This window comes from Nymphaea colorata, chromosome 3, assembly GCF_008831285.2.
Source record: "Nymphaea colorata isolate Beijing-Zhang1983 chromosome 3, ASM883128v2, whole genome shotgun sequence".
NCBI lineage: Eukaryota > Viridiplantae > Streptophyta > Magnoliopsida > Nymphaeales > Nymphaeaceae > Nymphaea > Nymphaea colorata.
Genome location: NC_045140.1, coordinates 27116928 through 27130945, shown reverse-complemented (window position 1 = coordinate 27130945; position 14018 = coordinate 27116928). Strand labels below are relative to the sequence as shown.

The following is a 14018-nucleotide window of genomic DNA, read 5'->3' as shown; positions in this document are numbered from 1 at the left end:
TTATTATTTTAGCTTTTATGGTCTTGAAGATAAAGTAACTATAAATTTTAATTGCAGTTTCACTTGGAATCAAAGACACAGTACCGTAGAGTATGTGTCGTGGGCCACGATGTTTCTTTACCTCTCAGCAACTACTGATCAAGGTTTTGGCAAGCCTGCTACATGAAAAAACAGGAAGTAATAAAGAAACAGTGGAATTAAGATAAGAAAGACTGTGCAGCATGGGTTTCACATGGTGAGATGCAGATATTAAATGCTTTTCATGATTTCATCCTCGATGCCTCAAATACCCAACTTGCATCTTCATGGCAGGTTGTACTTTGAGAGCCATGAGATGAAAAAAATTGGGCTCTATAAGTTGAACAAACACAAGGGTGGTCCATGCATCATGGTCTTCGAGAATACTTTTGACATTTATACCAGATGATGCTTTTGAGCAGGGACCTATGGTGAAGCATAATAACTTGTAACTTCAACTGATTAGAACAAGGGACTTTCTGGTCTGGCAGAGGGCCATTTTGAGACGATGAGTTGATGGGACATCGCGAATTCAAAGGGTACATGGGCTGTCTCCTACCTAAAGTCGGAGCCATGTGTACATTCCGGGGGGTGGGGAAGCCTCGTTGATTTTCCCAGACAGAAGCTTGGCAATGCGTCGTCTGCTGGTGGCGGTTCTTCTTTATGAGTACGTTTGGTTCCAGTTCCTCAAAAGTCAAACCCCGAGGTGGCACTCGCCGTGCTATATATATCGTGGTTGATCTGTGTCTGCATGCAGCAGAATCGATATCTCCTCTTTACAGGCGCCGTTTTCCGGTGTTCTACCAAATCAGTGAAATGCTGACGGATAAAGAATGGAGTGTTCCGCTAGGAGAGATCTGCGTTCCGAACCCGTTGGTCGCTTGCGACCAGGTCCTGTGAGGACCGCCATCATTCCCAGAAAAACAATCTCAAACACTTCTCTTATTACCAAGAGGAAAGAAAATAGATGCGAGGATTTAAGTTCGAACTTTATATAATAGCAGACCGATGAACTAAGGCGTTGAATCTGGGCAAAGATGCGTCCCTTTATGTGTACTCCAGGCTACATGTTCTCCGAATGCCAAGTTTTAATGGGGGAAGATTGTTGATTAGGCCGAATCCTTCTCGTTCGTCCAACAATACAATGGAATGCAACAAATGACCAAGGAGAACCCAATAGTCGAAAGTTGCACAGGTGACTAAGACCCCAATCTGAGACAACTTGCATAAAGCACAGTTTAGGCTGCCCAGATCTTTCCTTTTTCTTTTCTTCTACTGATATCTCCCCTTCTGAGTGAAGTACATGGTACTGGGTTGCAGACGTCCCCACCTGTCTCTTGTTCATTTTTCCAAAAAGCATGAAGATGCCTGACAGTGAAAAATAAGGGGAAAAGAAAGGCAGCCATGAATAACGGGGACGGAATTCATACTTCTTCTGTGCCACAGCAAAAAACTGAGATCAGAAACCATGAATGGGAGCTTACATCATTGCGGTCGTGGTGGATGGATGGCTGGGTGTTGAGAATTAAAGAGAGGCCACATGGCCTCTCTCTCTGAAGGAAATGTCACACGTTGAGAGTTAAGTGATCATGGACCCACAAAGAAAGCACCATCTGTAGATAAGAACAGGGTCCTGCTACATTATTGTTCCACAATTATTTCAAAGCTCTGTTCACGTGCAGGCTGGGGGATTACTTGCCCAAAAAAGATTAAGCAGCTTAATCACATTCATCACACAAAGGTTCACGCTATAAAAGAGAAAAAGTCCGGTACTGATGAGCGCGATTGAAAGAAGAAAACTGGATTTCCAATTTTCTTGCTTAAGCATCACAGTGAGAGTTTAGGAACTTGTGTAGCCCAAAAAGAAGGACCATCGCAGGTTCATCACATGATTCACATCCAGTCACCGTAAGCTTGTATTTAAAAGCAAAGCTCCAAAGAGAACTGAAACTCCATGGTTTCTTTGGGAAAAGAAGAAAAAGCTTCCCATGTGGTGAGACACACTCGGTCCTTGTAGTGGGTAGCACTCTTTCAGTTAACTTTACTTTTCAGTTACTTTTCCCGTTAATCTTCTTTAAAAATGTTTCTTTACCTCCCAAACATACAAGTCAATGTAATAAGATAAGCACTACACTAGCATTCCCGTTGATCTTATCTCTCTCTCGCTCATTGCTCATTTCTGTGGCATCTTGTTTGTCCCATTCTTGCTGTAACTCTATTTTCACAGTTTCACTGGTGCTACAATCTCACAATCATATCTCGCTTCCTGATTCACAGCAATTTCGCTTGTTCACTTCTCACATGGTTAAAACATGCACTTGAAATCATTCGATCAACTGAAACAGTTGGGCAGAAAACACCTTAAAACAAGTGCAGCTCAAAAGATACTGCAAGACTGCTTCCCGGGTGTGCTTTTCCCACAGAATAATCCACCAAAAGAAATGTCCGTAGCGTCACCATCTTTGACTTGACAAAGACACAGAGAGGAAGGTCCCACGAAGTTGCAAGCACCACCCACCTTCACCTATTGTTGTGACATAAAAAAGGAAGCCAGACCCAAATCCAGGCGACCCCACCCACTAGATAAGCAGAAGATCGCCGAAAAGGGTAGGCAACTGCGCGTCTTGCCGGGATCACCCATGGCTACTGACATGTTCATGGGGGTGTGGCCAGAGGAGCACATTTATGATGCTGCGTGTTTGGTTCGGTGGACAGACTGAAACATAGTTACAAGCAAGCGAAATAGATATAAGAAGTTAGATTAGGACACAGTGACGAACTAAGTGCATAGATGTAGGAATCCACAGCAGGTGGGGAATCTATAAAAGTTTGAAAAACGTTCGATACTCCTTAAAAAACAGACGGTTCTTCTTGAGAAGCGAAACCAGTGCAAGTCCCGACCCCCCTGCACTGCAAGGACAACAGCATGAGAAAGTTTGCAAGGGAACATGATGGTTGAACTTGACCATAATTCTGCCACTCAAGACCCTTCCGGAACTAATGCTTGAAATAATGTTTCTGTGACTAATGCTTTTTCACTCATGGTAATAGCTTAGATTCAATGAGTCACAGAAACATTAGTCCTTCAACCTTTATTAATATACTACTAACAAGCAAGTAAACCAAATGACTATTGCAGCATTTTAGTATTTCAAATGGAACAAGGAGAGCGCTCGTAAAGCCAAAAGGCAGAAGCCCAAGCCAGCAGAAAAAATTTGAAACAAAGAATGCAAGGCTGTTAGAAGCTATGATCCCAATTCCTAGGTCTCAAGCGAGCAGGTAGCAGGAAATCAGGCGGGGCATTTATGTCATTACCTTCTACCCGTTATTAAAAAATTCAGGTTGTCCATATCGACGCCACTGGTTTTCAAAAGAGTAGGAGATTACCCATCTGTCTGTAGCCCCACTTGCTTGGAAGTCAGTCAAAAAATTAAAGGCAACCACTAAGAATAAGAATCTAGAACTGAACATACCTAAAATAAAGTCGAAAACCATTCAAGCATTGACAACAAATCACATCTTGCATTGCATAACTTCAACTGGTGCCAACCGACAAATACTCTGAAACATTTGAGGACATTCAATCAGAGCTTCGATCGCAAAAACTTTCATTGATGCCAACCAGGAAACACTCTGGATCATTTTGGCACACAGTCTCCCCAAATGGTAACGTTATAGAGGACAAGTGATGTTGTAGACAGAGCAAAAGATGGCCTACGATAGCAAGAAGCTGTGAAAGGAAAAGGGGAAAAAAATTCATTTGATATTTGCTGGGGTTGTCGATCAACGACACCATCATTTACACCATCATCGGAAAACCGCCACCATTGCCGGGAAACCGCCGAAATAGGAAGCGGGGAAACTACAATCCAATGCCGGAAAATGGGTTTTGGGCCTTGACATGTGATCGCAACTATATGACGGCGGTCCAGGAAGGACGAAAAGTATAGAAATACAGGACAGAAAAGGGAAAGGTGAACAAGGAAAAGAAGCGAACACCGTTCCGATCACATGTGAAAATCCTAATGGGGGGAGGGTTTTCCGGCTAATCCTTGCCGGGTTCCCGACGTTTTCCGCTGCCGAGAGTGAGCTCCAAATCTTCCAGACCGATTTCTTCTTCTCCACAATCCTCGTGTATCCTCTCTCCTTCCCATGGCTTCACTCTTCCACACTCGAACTCAAAATCGCCGCCACCAGCGGCGCTCCCTCCGCTGCCACTGTCGCCGCCCAACACGGGCTTCGAGAGCTGCTGGCTCTCCGGCGATCCAACGACGCTCCGGCTTCCAGAGGCCGCAGCCCACATCGCGCCGGCGGCGACCTGCCGTGCAGCAGCACCGAGAGCCCACCCCTGCTCCGCGGCGGCATTGACGAGGTTGAACGTAGGCGACGTCGGGGCAGCACCCGCAGGGAGCCTGACCCACCGGCCAGAGGAAGTCGAATCGCAGGCGGTCGAGACATCCGACTCGTCGCATTCGGGGATCGAGCGGCAGAGAGACCGGCGTTTGGTGGGGCTGGAAGGGGCCGAGGCTGCGAAGAACGGGAAGCTGGGATGGCGGGGAAAGCCGGCGAAGGAGGCTGCGGCGGCGGCGGCCGCAGCAGCATCCCAGTCAGGCTTCGCTTTGGAGGAGGAGGTTGGGGAGGAGAGGGGAGGAGTGACGGGGGCGGAATTGGAGATGCGGAGAGGGGGAAGGGAGGAAGGAATAGACGCAGAGTGGTGGCCCAAGTTCTTCAGCCAAGGGATCAGGAAAGAGGCGGTGGCGGAGGCGCGCGAAGGGCTGGGGAAGGAGGAGGAGGCGGGGCTCGCGTGATAAGAAGGCACGGGGCTCGCGTGATACGATGGCACGGGGCTGGGGAAGGACGATGACGGTGGGCTCGGGTGGTACGAAGACGAGGCCGCGGGGCTAATGGTGGTCGATCCGCCGGCTGCAGCGTCGACTGATGGTGGTCTCGAGCCCTGCATGTAAGAAGAATGAGAACAAGAGCGAGACAGTCGAAGAGGAGAGAGAGAGAGAGAGAGAGAGAGAGAGAGAGAGAGAGAGAGACTAGACCTTCCGGTAGGTGGTGCCGTCCTCCTCGACAGTCCAGCCGGCCTCGGCGCAGAGGGCCTTGAGGACCTCGTTGTTGTCGCAGTGCTTGGGGAGCTTGTAGTTGCCAAAGGCTCTGAGCCCCGAGTAGATCTTGGCAGCGATGGCCCTTCTCCTCCTCTCCCTCCTCTTGTTGTTCTCCCTCTCCTTCCATGTTGGCATCCTTCCCGAGGCCATTCTTCCTCCGCCTCCTCCTCCTCCTCCTCCTCCACCTCCTGAAGTCATCTTCTACACTTCTTTCCTCCTCCCAAAGATTGAGAAACACTGGTAAGAGCAGGTCAGGTGGGGAAAATCGCAGTTGCCTAAATTAAGAGAGGCGAGTGACTGACGATCGAGGAAGTCGGAGGGGAAAAGGAGAAGAAGGAAAAAGGGGAGGAGGGGGTCACGAGGAGTACGTTTTCTCCCCCCACTTATTTTGCCTCTCTGCTGACGCACAGGCCCGGCTATACAGAAGTACCTCTTCCTTCCCTCCTCCCAATTATCTAGCCGAGAGCAGACGATGGGAAAAGCTGAATGCTAGAGAGAGAGGAAATCTATGTAGGGGCATGGACCCCGCTTCCCCCATTTCTCTTTTCTTTCCTTCCTTGACCGCTCGAGTTGATCAGAGGGAAGGACAACGAGAGAATCATCTGCCACTGTAACCTGTGTGATTTGAATGACGATACCACCCCTTCCCCACTTTCCCCTTCCCTCTCTCATGGCTTCTCCAAAGATGTTGAGGAGTTGGGGCCCCTCCATTATTTTTCTTTTGGTTACTTAATTGACTACTCCATCCCCTCCCTTTTATTGCATGGTCCCTTCTGCCAGACACATCATTCTCTCCTGCAATTTCTCTATTTTAAGATAATACTCCTGTTCGTCGACGGCCACTGCTCTTTCACGTTGCACCCTCGCCGTCGGATGTGATTAATTTGATGCTCATGATTCACTGTCGCTTCATGAACCATCTCTATTGGCAACTGCTCTGAACCATGCAAAACACGATCAAGAAGAGAAGAAGCTGGAGGTGAGAGATAAAAAGCAAAAACAAAAACAAAAAAGCGAGAAAGAAAGATAGAAAACAATTTAGCAGGTTTATTTGGTTTTTGCATGATTGAAGAGAAAACAACGCTCGTCATTATTGCTGAAGCCGAGCTTCACTCTCGTCCGTATGCGGTCAACTGTACTGTCTGCAGGAATCTTCATCCTGACATGCGAGTTGAGAAATGAGAGAAGCTTGAAGGATCTCATTCGCTGCGATGGAAAAATTGAATCGTGTAATCAAAGAATTTCATCGATTCTTCTTCTTTTTCTTTCTTTGGAATTAAATCGACAAGCTGCAGGAGATGAGTACAGCTCTAACGAATTACGTGAAGAAACGTCTTTCACGGAGTTTTAAAACTTTTAGACCTCTTGATTCAAATGCGAAGTAGCTGGCTCATGTCACTAATCAGAAATATCTTCGTCAACTTGACATGAAAGAATACAATTCCAGAACTGTTTCTCATGAAAAAAGAGAACACTCTTCGGGGCCTAGCTACATCGCAAGGCTGCTTTACTCAAGGAGATTCTATACCCCACTGTTTTGACGTCTTCTGGTCAACTTCAATACAGATTTTCGCTCAAATGCTGATAAACTTAAGGTTCAGCCCAAAATATTCAGACTTCTTTTCAGTCGGAAAACTTTTATCGAATGGGAGTCTTCCTCTGTCGAGAATGAAAAACCAATCTTGCATCAAAGAGAAAAGTACAAAAAATTTATGAACTTTTACTTGTAGTTCTTGCCTTGCAAAAGGAAGAAACATTGCTGCTGATCACACAAAAACTCCAACAAAACAAAATCTATTTTTTGCCGCCATATATGGTCAAACCACATTTTCTCAAACTTCATTGCTTTTCACTGCCGTATATGTTTGTCCAAAAACCAAAAGCTGACTATAAAAGATAATATATTTTTCTGCTCTAACATGGTTTAATAATCGCTCTATATATGTTACAGAAACTTGTGATGCAAAAGAAATTAAGAAAGAAAATAACGAAGAAATACAGAGAATTTCTTATGGCGGACGTTCCGACTGCCCGGGCATCTAGCCGTGCGGGGAGCAGTGCTTTCACAGCGTTCTCCACGATGTTTCTCCGCTTTCCGTTTCGCAATGATGTGCTCAGGCGAATGGGCCGTCGGAGCAGACGGCAGGAAAGAGGGAGAAGCGGTAGAAATCGGACAACTCAAGTGTACGTTCCAAGAGCGGTACCTTCCTGTTCCATCAAAAACTGCAAAAATATTTCGTTCCCTTTATTGGGTACTTGATCATGTACCGGACGGTCGTGTCGACAGCGCTCAACCGTGTTGATTGGTCCGTGATCTCCAGATTGGACGTTGATTAGCTCTTGACAAATACCATTAAACTTCAAATCATTGGTTTTAGCGTCGTTGGGGAAGAAGAATAGAATAGGAAAGGTTGCGTTTGAAAAGGAGGACGGAAGCGAAAGAGCCTGTCATCATCTTGAACGTCCGACTAAGATCATTAATGCCATGCATCTGACAACGGCTTACTTCGGAAATCAGAATTAATTGGCATAAAATTGTTTCGGGAATCGAGTTTTGCAGCGACCATTATTTTCTGGCGACCAACACACCGTTCGTTCTGTTTAAAAAAAATGTTGAACATTCATTCTAATCTACATGTAACTTGGATTTAGATTCATGTAAATCTCTCAAAACATACTTTGTGTATATATATATATATATATATAGCTTAACATACCCTTAACATACTGAAGACCTTCCGTTCTTTCTATTTGCAAAGTTATGGGCGGTACTGATGCAAATTATAAAAGTGTTGCACTTTTTAACTTAGGTATTGCATGCTATCATTTTATGATTTAGAAGCATATGATCATAAAAATTAAACTAAACACATATTTTTTCTTATACCCTTAACCCAATTAGGTATACTTTGCCTCTTGAATCCTCAAATGACCGTTTTCATCAAGGTGAACTAGCTATGAATCTAGAAAAACATAAAAAATGTTGAGCTTGAAGAACTTATATATATATATATATATACACCACTAAAAAAATACAAAAACTTTTCAAAATATTTAAAACATAATCATATGACAATTAACATATGGCACTCTTGAATCAGCCACCAATTCAATTCGAACCGGCTGATTTGTGCTGATTCCGATAATATATAGTTGATGTACACTTGCTCTCATTTCCTGTCTTTTGCATCACTAAGCATTGTGCTCTTTTGTTGCTCATATCCCAAAACGCGCGCGCACACACACACTCTCTCTCTCTCTCTGTTTCTCTCTTGTCTTCCTACACCAATGAATTTACACGGTCTTTGGGAAGTTAAATCCTAAAGTGGAATGCAAAGAAAATGAGAAAAATGTAGAATTCAGGTGGTTGATATTTTATTTCTTTAACTTTATCCATGGTTGTTTGTTCGCTTATTAATTTATGATTCGGTTTTTCTTATGTTACTTGGTTCATTGTCTGAAAGCACCTTAGTCTTTGGTTTATTTTCTAACCTTATTTTTCTTTCATATTTATATTTTTTCATAGAAAGTAGCAAAACATGGAACACAGAAAATATCATGAAGGGATTATTTGTAAATATAATTGAAGATACTTCCCCCGAACAAAGATCTTCCACAAATGAAGGGAAATTAAAGAAAAATCTAAACTCCATTAACCATCCTTTCAATTCCATAAACCAAACATTTTGAGCCAAAAATTTGGCAACCATTTCACCGGTTGGAATTGAATACACTCAATCTCATTTTAGATTCAGAATCAGATTTAGGCTGTTAAGCAGAATTGAGATTCAAAAAGTGCAATGCCGAAACTAGTAGCTTAATATCTCTCACTTGCTCCTCAAATCGAAGCTACAATAATTCTTCATCCCACCTTCCGTAGAATTTGTTTTTTCTTGATTGAATCGTACTGGTCATACATAGATTCCCATCCGCATGTCAGACGGATTACGATCGGTCCACATCCCTTTTCAGCAGAACAGATGGCGTGCTTCGACCAAACATGTGAAGCTGGAAAATATAATCTTACAAACATAAATTTCAACCATTGGTAAGTGAAAACTTATAAACACTAAAACGAGACGTTTGGTGGTTTCGTCTAGTTGGACATGGTTGTCTGCCTCGCACAGGGTTCAACATTTAAGAATTCAAAAGAAGTCTTATTATGAAATCTTTCTATCTTTCAGGAGAAATGTAATCTCTGAAAGTGAAGGCTCTCTCGGAAGACTCAAAATATTTCCCGTCGGAAACGGCCATTGATCACGCAAAAGATATTATAATATCTGGTCGCTTTTCCTTTTCGAATATATCTTCGAAACTGAGAGAGAGGCACATGCATGCTGTGATTGCGAACAGTGGACGGCAGCCAAGCCGGTTGAACAGGGAGGGACTGACGATGGACGATCCGCACCAAAAATCAAGCAGAAGAAGAAGAAGAAAGGTTGGTAGTTGTTGGGAAGCGAGAAAGCATGCTTTCCGATCAGGCAAAACATAAAAGCTCACACAGGCGGAACAGAACCGCCTGCAACATGAGTTTCATACCAAATCGCCATCTTCCCTTCTTTTTACACAATTCTCAATCTTGAAGAGATGGAAGAAAAACAAGGCATCATATGCACCCCCATGAACGGGACACGCAAAACTAAGAACCTCGATGAACTCTACTTTCCTTTTTGTTTAAATGAAAAGGAGAAGAAAACCAGGGCTTTCATTTCTTTCGAAAAGCAAGCCGGAGCATGGGTCCGTGGGTCACGTGAAGTTGGCTTCGGGAAGGGAAGGCGGTGGGGGCGCCTAGTTTCCGGCGCCTCCGCCGTTGCCGGTCGCGTCCCTCGAAAGAGGCGGCCGGGGTGAGAGGGCAGGAGCACGTGCAGCGTAGACATGGGAGGAAGACGTCACGCCACTCAACCGCGGGGTTCGCTCGTGTGAACGCGCGGCGCTGGAGAGTAGTGTGAAAGGCGGCCTGACGTGACCTGCCACACACGCCGCTTTCTGTCTCTTTCTCCACTCCCTTGGGCTGCCGCCCTCCCCTTTTTGTCCTTCCGTTGTTTTCCAATAATGACCGAAAGTTGGTCCGAGCGAGCCCACCTGGTCCGCGCCGAGCCTTCACCAGTCGAACTAGGCACGGCCTGGGTTCAGGACACGGACGAAGCGCGAGCTCGCTCGTGTGAAACTTTCGTGTTATGGCCATACTTTTTTCTTACCTATTTGTAAGTTATATTATATATATATATACATTTAGTTGGTAACCAATATTGTGCCCAGGGCGACGCGTCGCTACGTCGCCATCAGCACGTGCTTCCTCACGTGTGCGGGACCCGCGCCGGTGACCCACCAACCCTCCGTCGGCGTCACGCCAAGCAAAGCCGGGCTCGAAATTCCTCCTACATCGTCTATGTAGCCTTTACTTTTGATACTTTAAGAAGTCATTATATGATGTAATACAATTTTCCGTTGACAATGTTTTCATGGTCTTGGTAACTTAAAAATTGAGTTAGAAGAACGAAAATCCTTTTACTCAGGACAATCTTATGAACTTTTTATTTTGTAAATATAAAACAATTCAGTGCGTTACAAACAATATGAAATTAAGAGTTTTTTTTTGTTTTTTTTTTTTAATTTTCAATTCTCCAAATTGGATGCGTTTCTACAATTTTTTCTTTTGCCTAAGAACAAAATTCGAAATACTTAAAATGAAGCCGAATGAGGGAGAGATAATGCCAGCATATGTGTCGAACGCTTTCCTTTCCTTGAGCCAAAGATGAGCCTTAGTTTAGTTAGAGCATCTCCACTCCAGGTGCATTGTCCTCGTTGAATTGGGCTTCAAACAAGTGCACTATGGTTTGTCTGTATTATTGTTAAAAAGTAAAGGGAGGTGACACGAGTAGCATGTGACGTAGCTTCTTTATATATATATATATATATATATATATATATATAAAAGTTGTTTACATGAGGTTAATAATTTATAGTTTGAAAAAGACCCGAACATCCCTTCATTTTTTTACTTCTGTAATCTTGAACTGTGTTAAGTGTTAAGACTTATGTGAGATATGATACACTTATCAACTAGAGTGTTGCAGTCCCACCATTTATAATTCACAAGAATATCACCCATGAAAATCAAACAAACATCACCTTTTATGCACCTTCTGCACTACTAGCTATGCTATGTCTTGTGAAGTTCTTTCATATAGTAATTGACAAACACAATTATTGTCAAGCAGGTCGCGTTGGTTTACTTCTTGATTTGATTGGGCACTAATGCCTCCAAAATGGTTCCTCTTGTAGAGGAAGGATGTCAATCAATTTGATTCAAATCCGATATTATGTTCCTTGTAGATGCAAACCATCGATTAACTTGATATATATTCATACTCAGAACATAGTCTTTTGTATATATGTGGGTGTGGGTAGATCGATCTTTTTCTTTATTGCTCATCTTAACAGTGGCTAAAGTGGTGAAGCCAGGAATTTTTGTCTAGGAGCTACTGTTGTAAAAATTATCATTCCTTATGTAGGACGATACATATAAATAAGTAGACAGTGGTAAAAATAATGAAAAGCTTTGCTGCTGGTGTTGGCAACTGCCCAAACCAGCCTACATGTAGCTCCACTATTACTCTTCAAAACGACTCAAAGTCTCATTGAATTTAGTCCCGTGTTGCTCAGAGACGCTTCTAGTCATGATTCAAGCCTTGTATATGCATGATTATGCAATCGCACCCTTTGTACTTTGTAAACCCATTTGTCTTTGTCAAAAATCTCTCGTTTTTGCTATGTATCTCAATTTGGTATTTTAGAACTCTCTACCTTCTTGGTAAGATGTTTGATGAAGCAAGTTGGCCTCACATACCCCAATTTGGTTCATTCATTTTTGTGTCAATCTAATGAGATGCAAAGTAAAGGAAGCGAAAAATGATCAACCCTCTACTTTCTAGCATTGGAGAGGTTTAATTTAATGCTTCCAGTTGAAGGTGGTTTAATGTTTGGAAGGATCTCGTTAATATGTGCCCATTAAAAGTTGAAAAACGAAAGGAAGATAGAGAGAGCCTGAACGTCGACCACGAATTTTTGAAATCGCAAGTCATAGTTTTTAGCTGTTTCAAACATATTCAAACCTTCTTTATTTGGTGAAATGCTGAAGTAAAATTCGTTCTTGTCTAGGAAACTCATATGCCATCTAAATTCTATGCCATGATAATTCATTTTGAGGGATGACCATCCCCACTAAGAAACTGAAGAACATCTTAATGCTAAAAAATGAAAATGATAGCCCAGCTCTTACCAGCAGACCATCCCTTTAGTTCAAACTTTCATTCTCATTTGGTTAAAAACAATTCAAGTTGTTGAGACTTTTAAAGGCCGTTTGATAACTCTTTCAATGGACAGGATGTCCTGCCCATTAGACCTTTGTTCTGTTCATCCTGCGTAATGTTATTTGTCCATCGTTTGATAGTATTAAGAATAAAACATGATGTTTGTTCTGTCTGCCATTTGTTCTGTTCGCTCTATTTGTTTTGTCTGTTCTGTCTAAAATTTGTTTTTTGTACTGTCTGTTCCGTCTAATGTTTGTACCTGTGTTCTATGAATATAACCCAAAGATTGAAGTAAAAAGTGTTGTATGAATATGCTTCAACTTTTGAAAATAGATTCATACTCTAAACTGTTCTATTTGCCAAATGGGCTTTTATGTGAGCAACAGTTTTACATAATCTCTCATGACTTCAAAAGTACATTATGTTATGAAGCTTCGGGAAATTTGAAGTAACTGGTTGGGCCAGTGGCTAATACAAAACCTGTGTTAGTTCGCTTCTTATGAGCACCCACCGCGCAAGACAAAACAAGCCTAAACCTTGGCGGCAACGATAATAGCATTGGGGTTTTGTGCTGTTCAGCGAGCAACAAAGTTTTTTGGTTTGAGTGTGAATTTCTTATAGCACGAAGAGGAAAAAGAACAAACAGGCATTCAATATGTCTGCTTTGGATTGCAACTCTCTCGCCCCTGCCCAATATTTCACAAGAACAAGAGTATGAAATTGTAAAGTTGAGTTGAGGAGACGAGGTAGTTTCATAGAGTGGGTAAAAGTGATCGAAAGATGAAAAATGAAGGAAAGCAACTGGTGAAAAGAACTGTCTCATTTATCTCTCATTTTTTTAATCGATCCCCAATATACATGCGTTTGGATGTCTCAATAGCTCAATATTAAAAAAAAAAGTACATTTTCAACGCTAATTTGATATAAACCTCAAGAATGAAGGTAAGATATCTTCTTTTCAAAAGATTTTGACAAGAAACCTTCGATATTTTGTATGTTCATTTATTGTCGAATCAAACAGTTCTGCAAATGAACCGATAATGAAAGAGCAGTTCATTACAAAAGTGATCTCCTAGAGATGGGAACTACCCATCAATCCTTCCAGCGCTTCGTTGTATTACATTAGTCTTAAGTTGAATGAAGTCACCTAAATTCTGAAACAACCATGAACCTTAATCTATATGTAGTTCATACATTTTTTCATTCCATATATCATGTGAATCTTAACGATCGGATTCCATTTCGTATTAGAATCTTAAACAATAGAAATGGGATATGGTTGCTTCGGCGTTAAAAATTAAAAAGTCAAATTATTTTCATGTATGCTCTGGTATTGACAAGGTCGAAGCGCATGCTTGTGGAGAAAGGGAAATGGGTTAAAAGAAAGAAAAGAAAATTATGTTCCAACCTTCCATTTTTCAAGAACAGAAAGATTCTATAATTAAGATATAGTCTAGATATTTGGTCTAAAACATCATCACGTTTCTAAGCTGACATTTTCTGGAGATAATGGTTCGACAATGACACGTTCAGTGGGGGGAGCCACATGTTGCTCTGTGTGGGCACACCAACTTAA

The 14018-nt window shown here is 42.5% G+C and overlaps 1 protein-coding gene across 1 annotated transcript; it reads right to left on the bottom strand.

Moving 5' to 3' along the window:
• Positions 1–3751: 3751 nt before the first annotated feature.
• LOC116250595 (protein BZR1 homolog 1-like) lies at positions 3752–5658 on the bottom strand. Its single transcript, XM_031624338.2, has 2 exons — positions 5067–5658; positions 3752–4972 (listed from the first exon to the last, which is right to left on the bottom strand). Exons 1-2 carry the CDS (start codon positions 5325–5327, stop codon positions 4064–4066), a joined length of 1170 nt encoding a protein of 389 aa, XP_031480198.1. The 5' UTR covers positions 5328–5658; the 3' UTR covers positions 3752–4063.
• Between the last annotated feature and the right edge of the window lie 8360 nt (positions 5659–14018).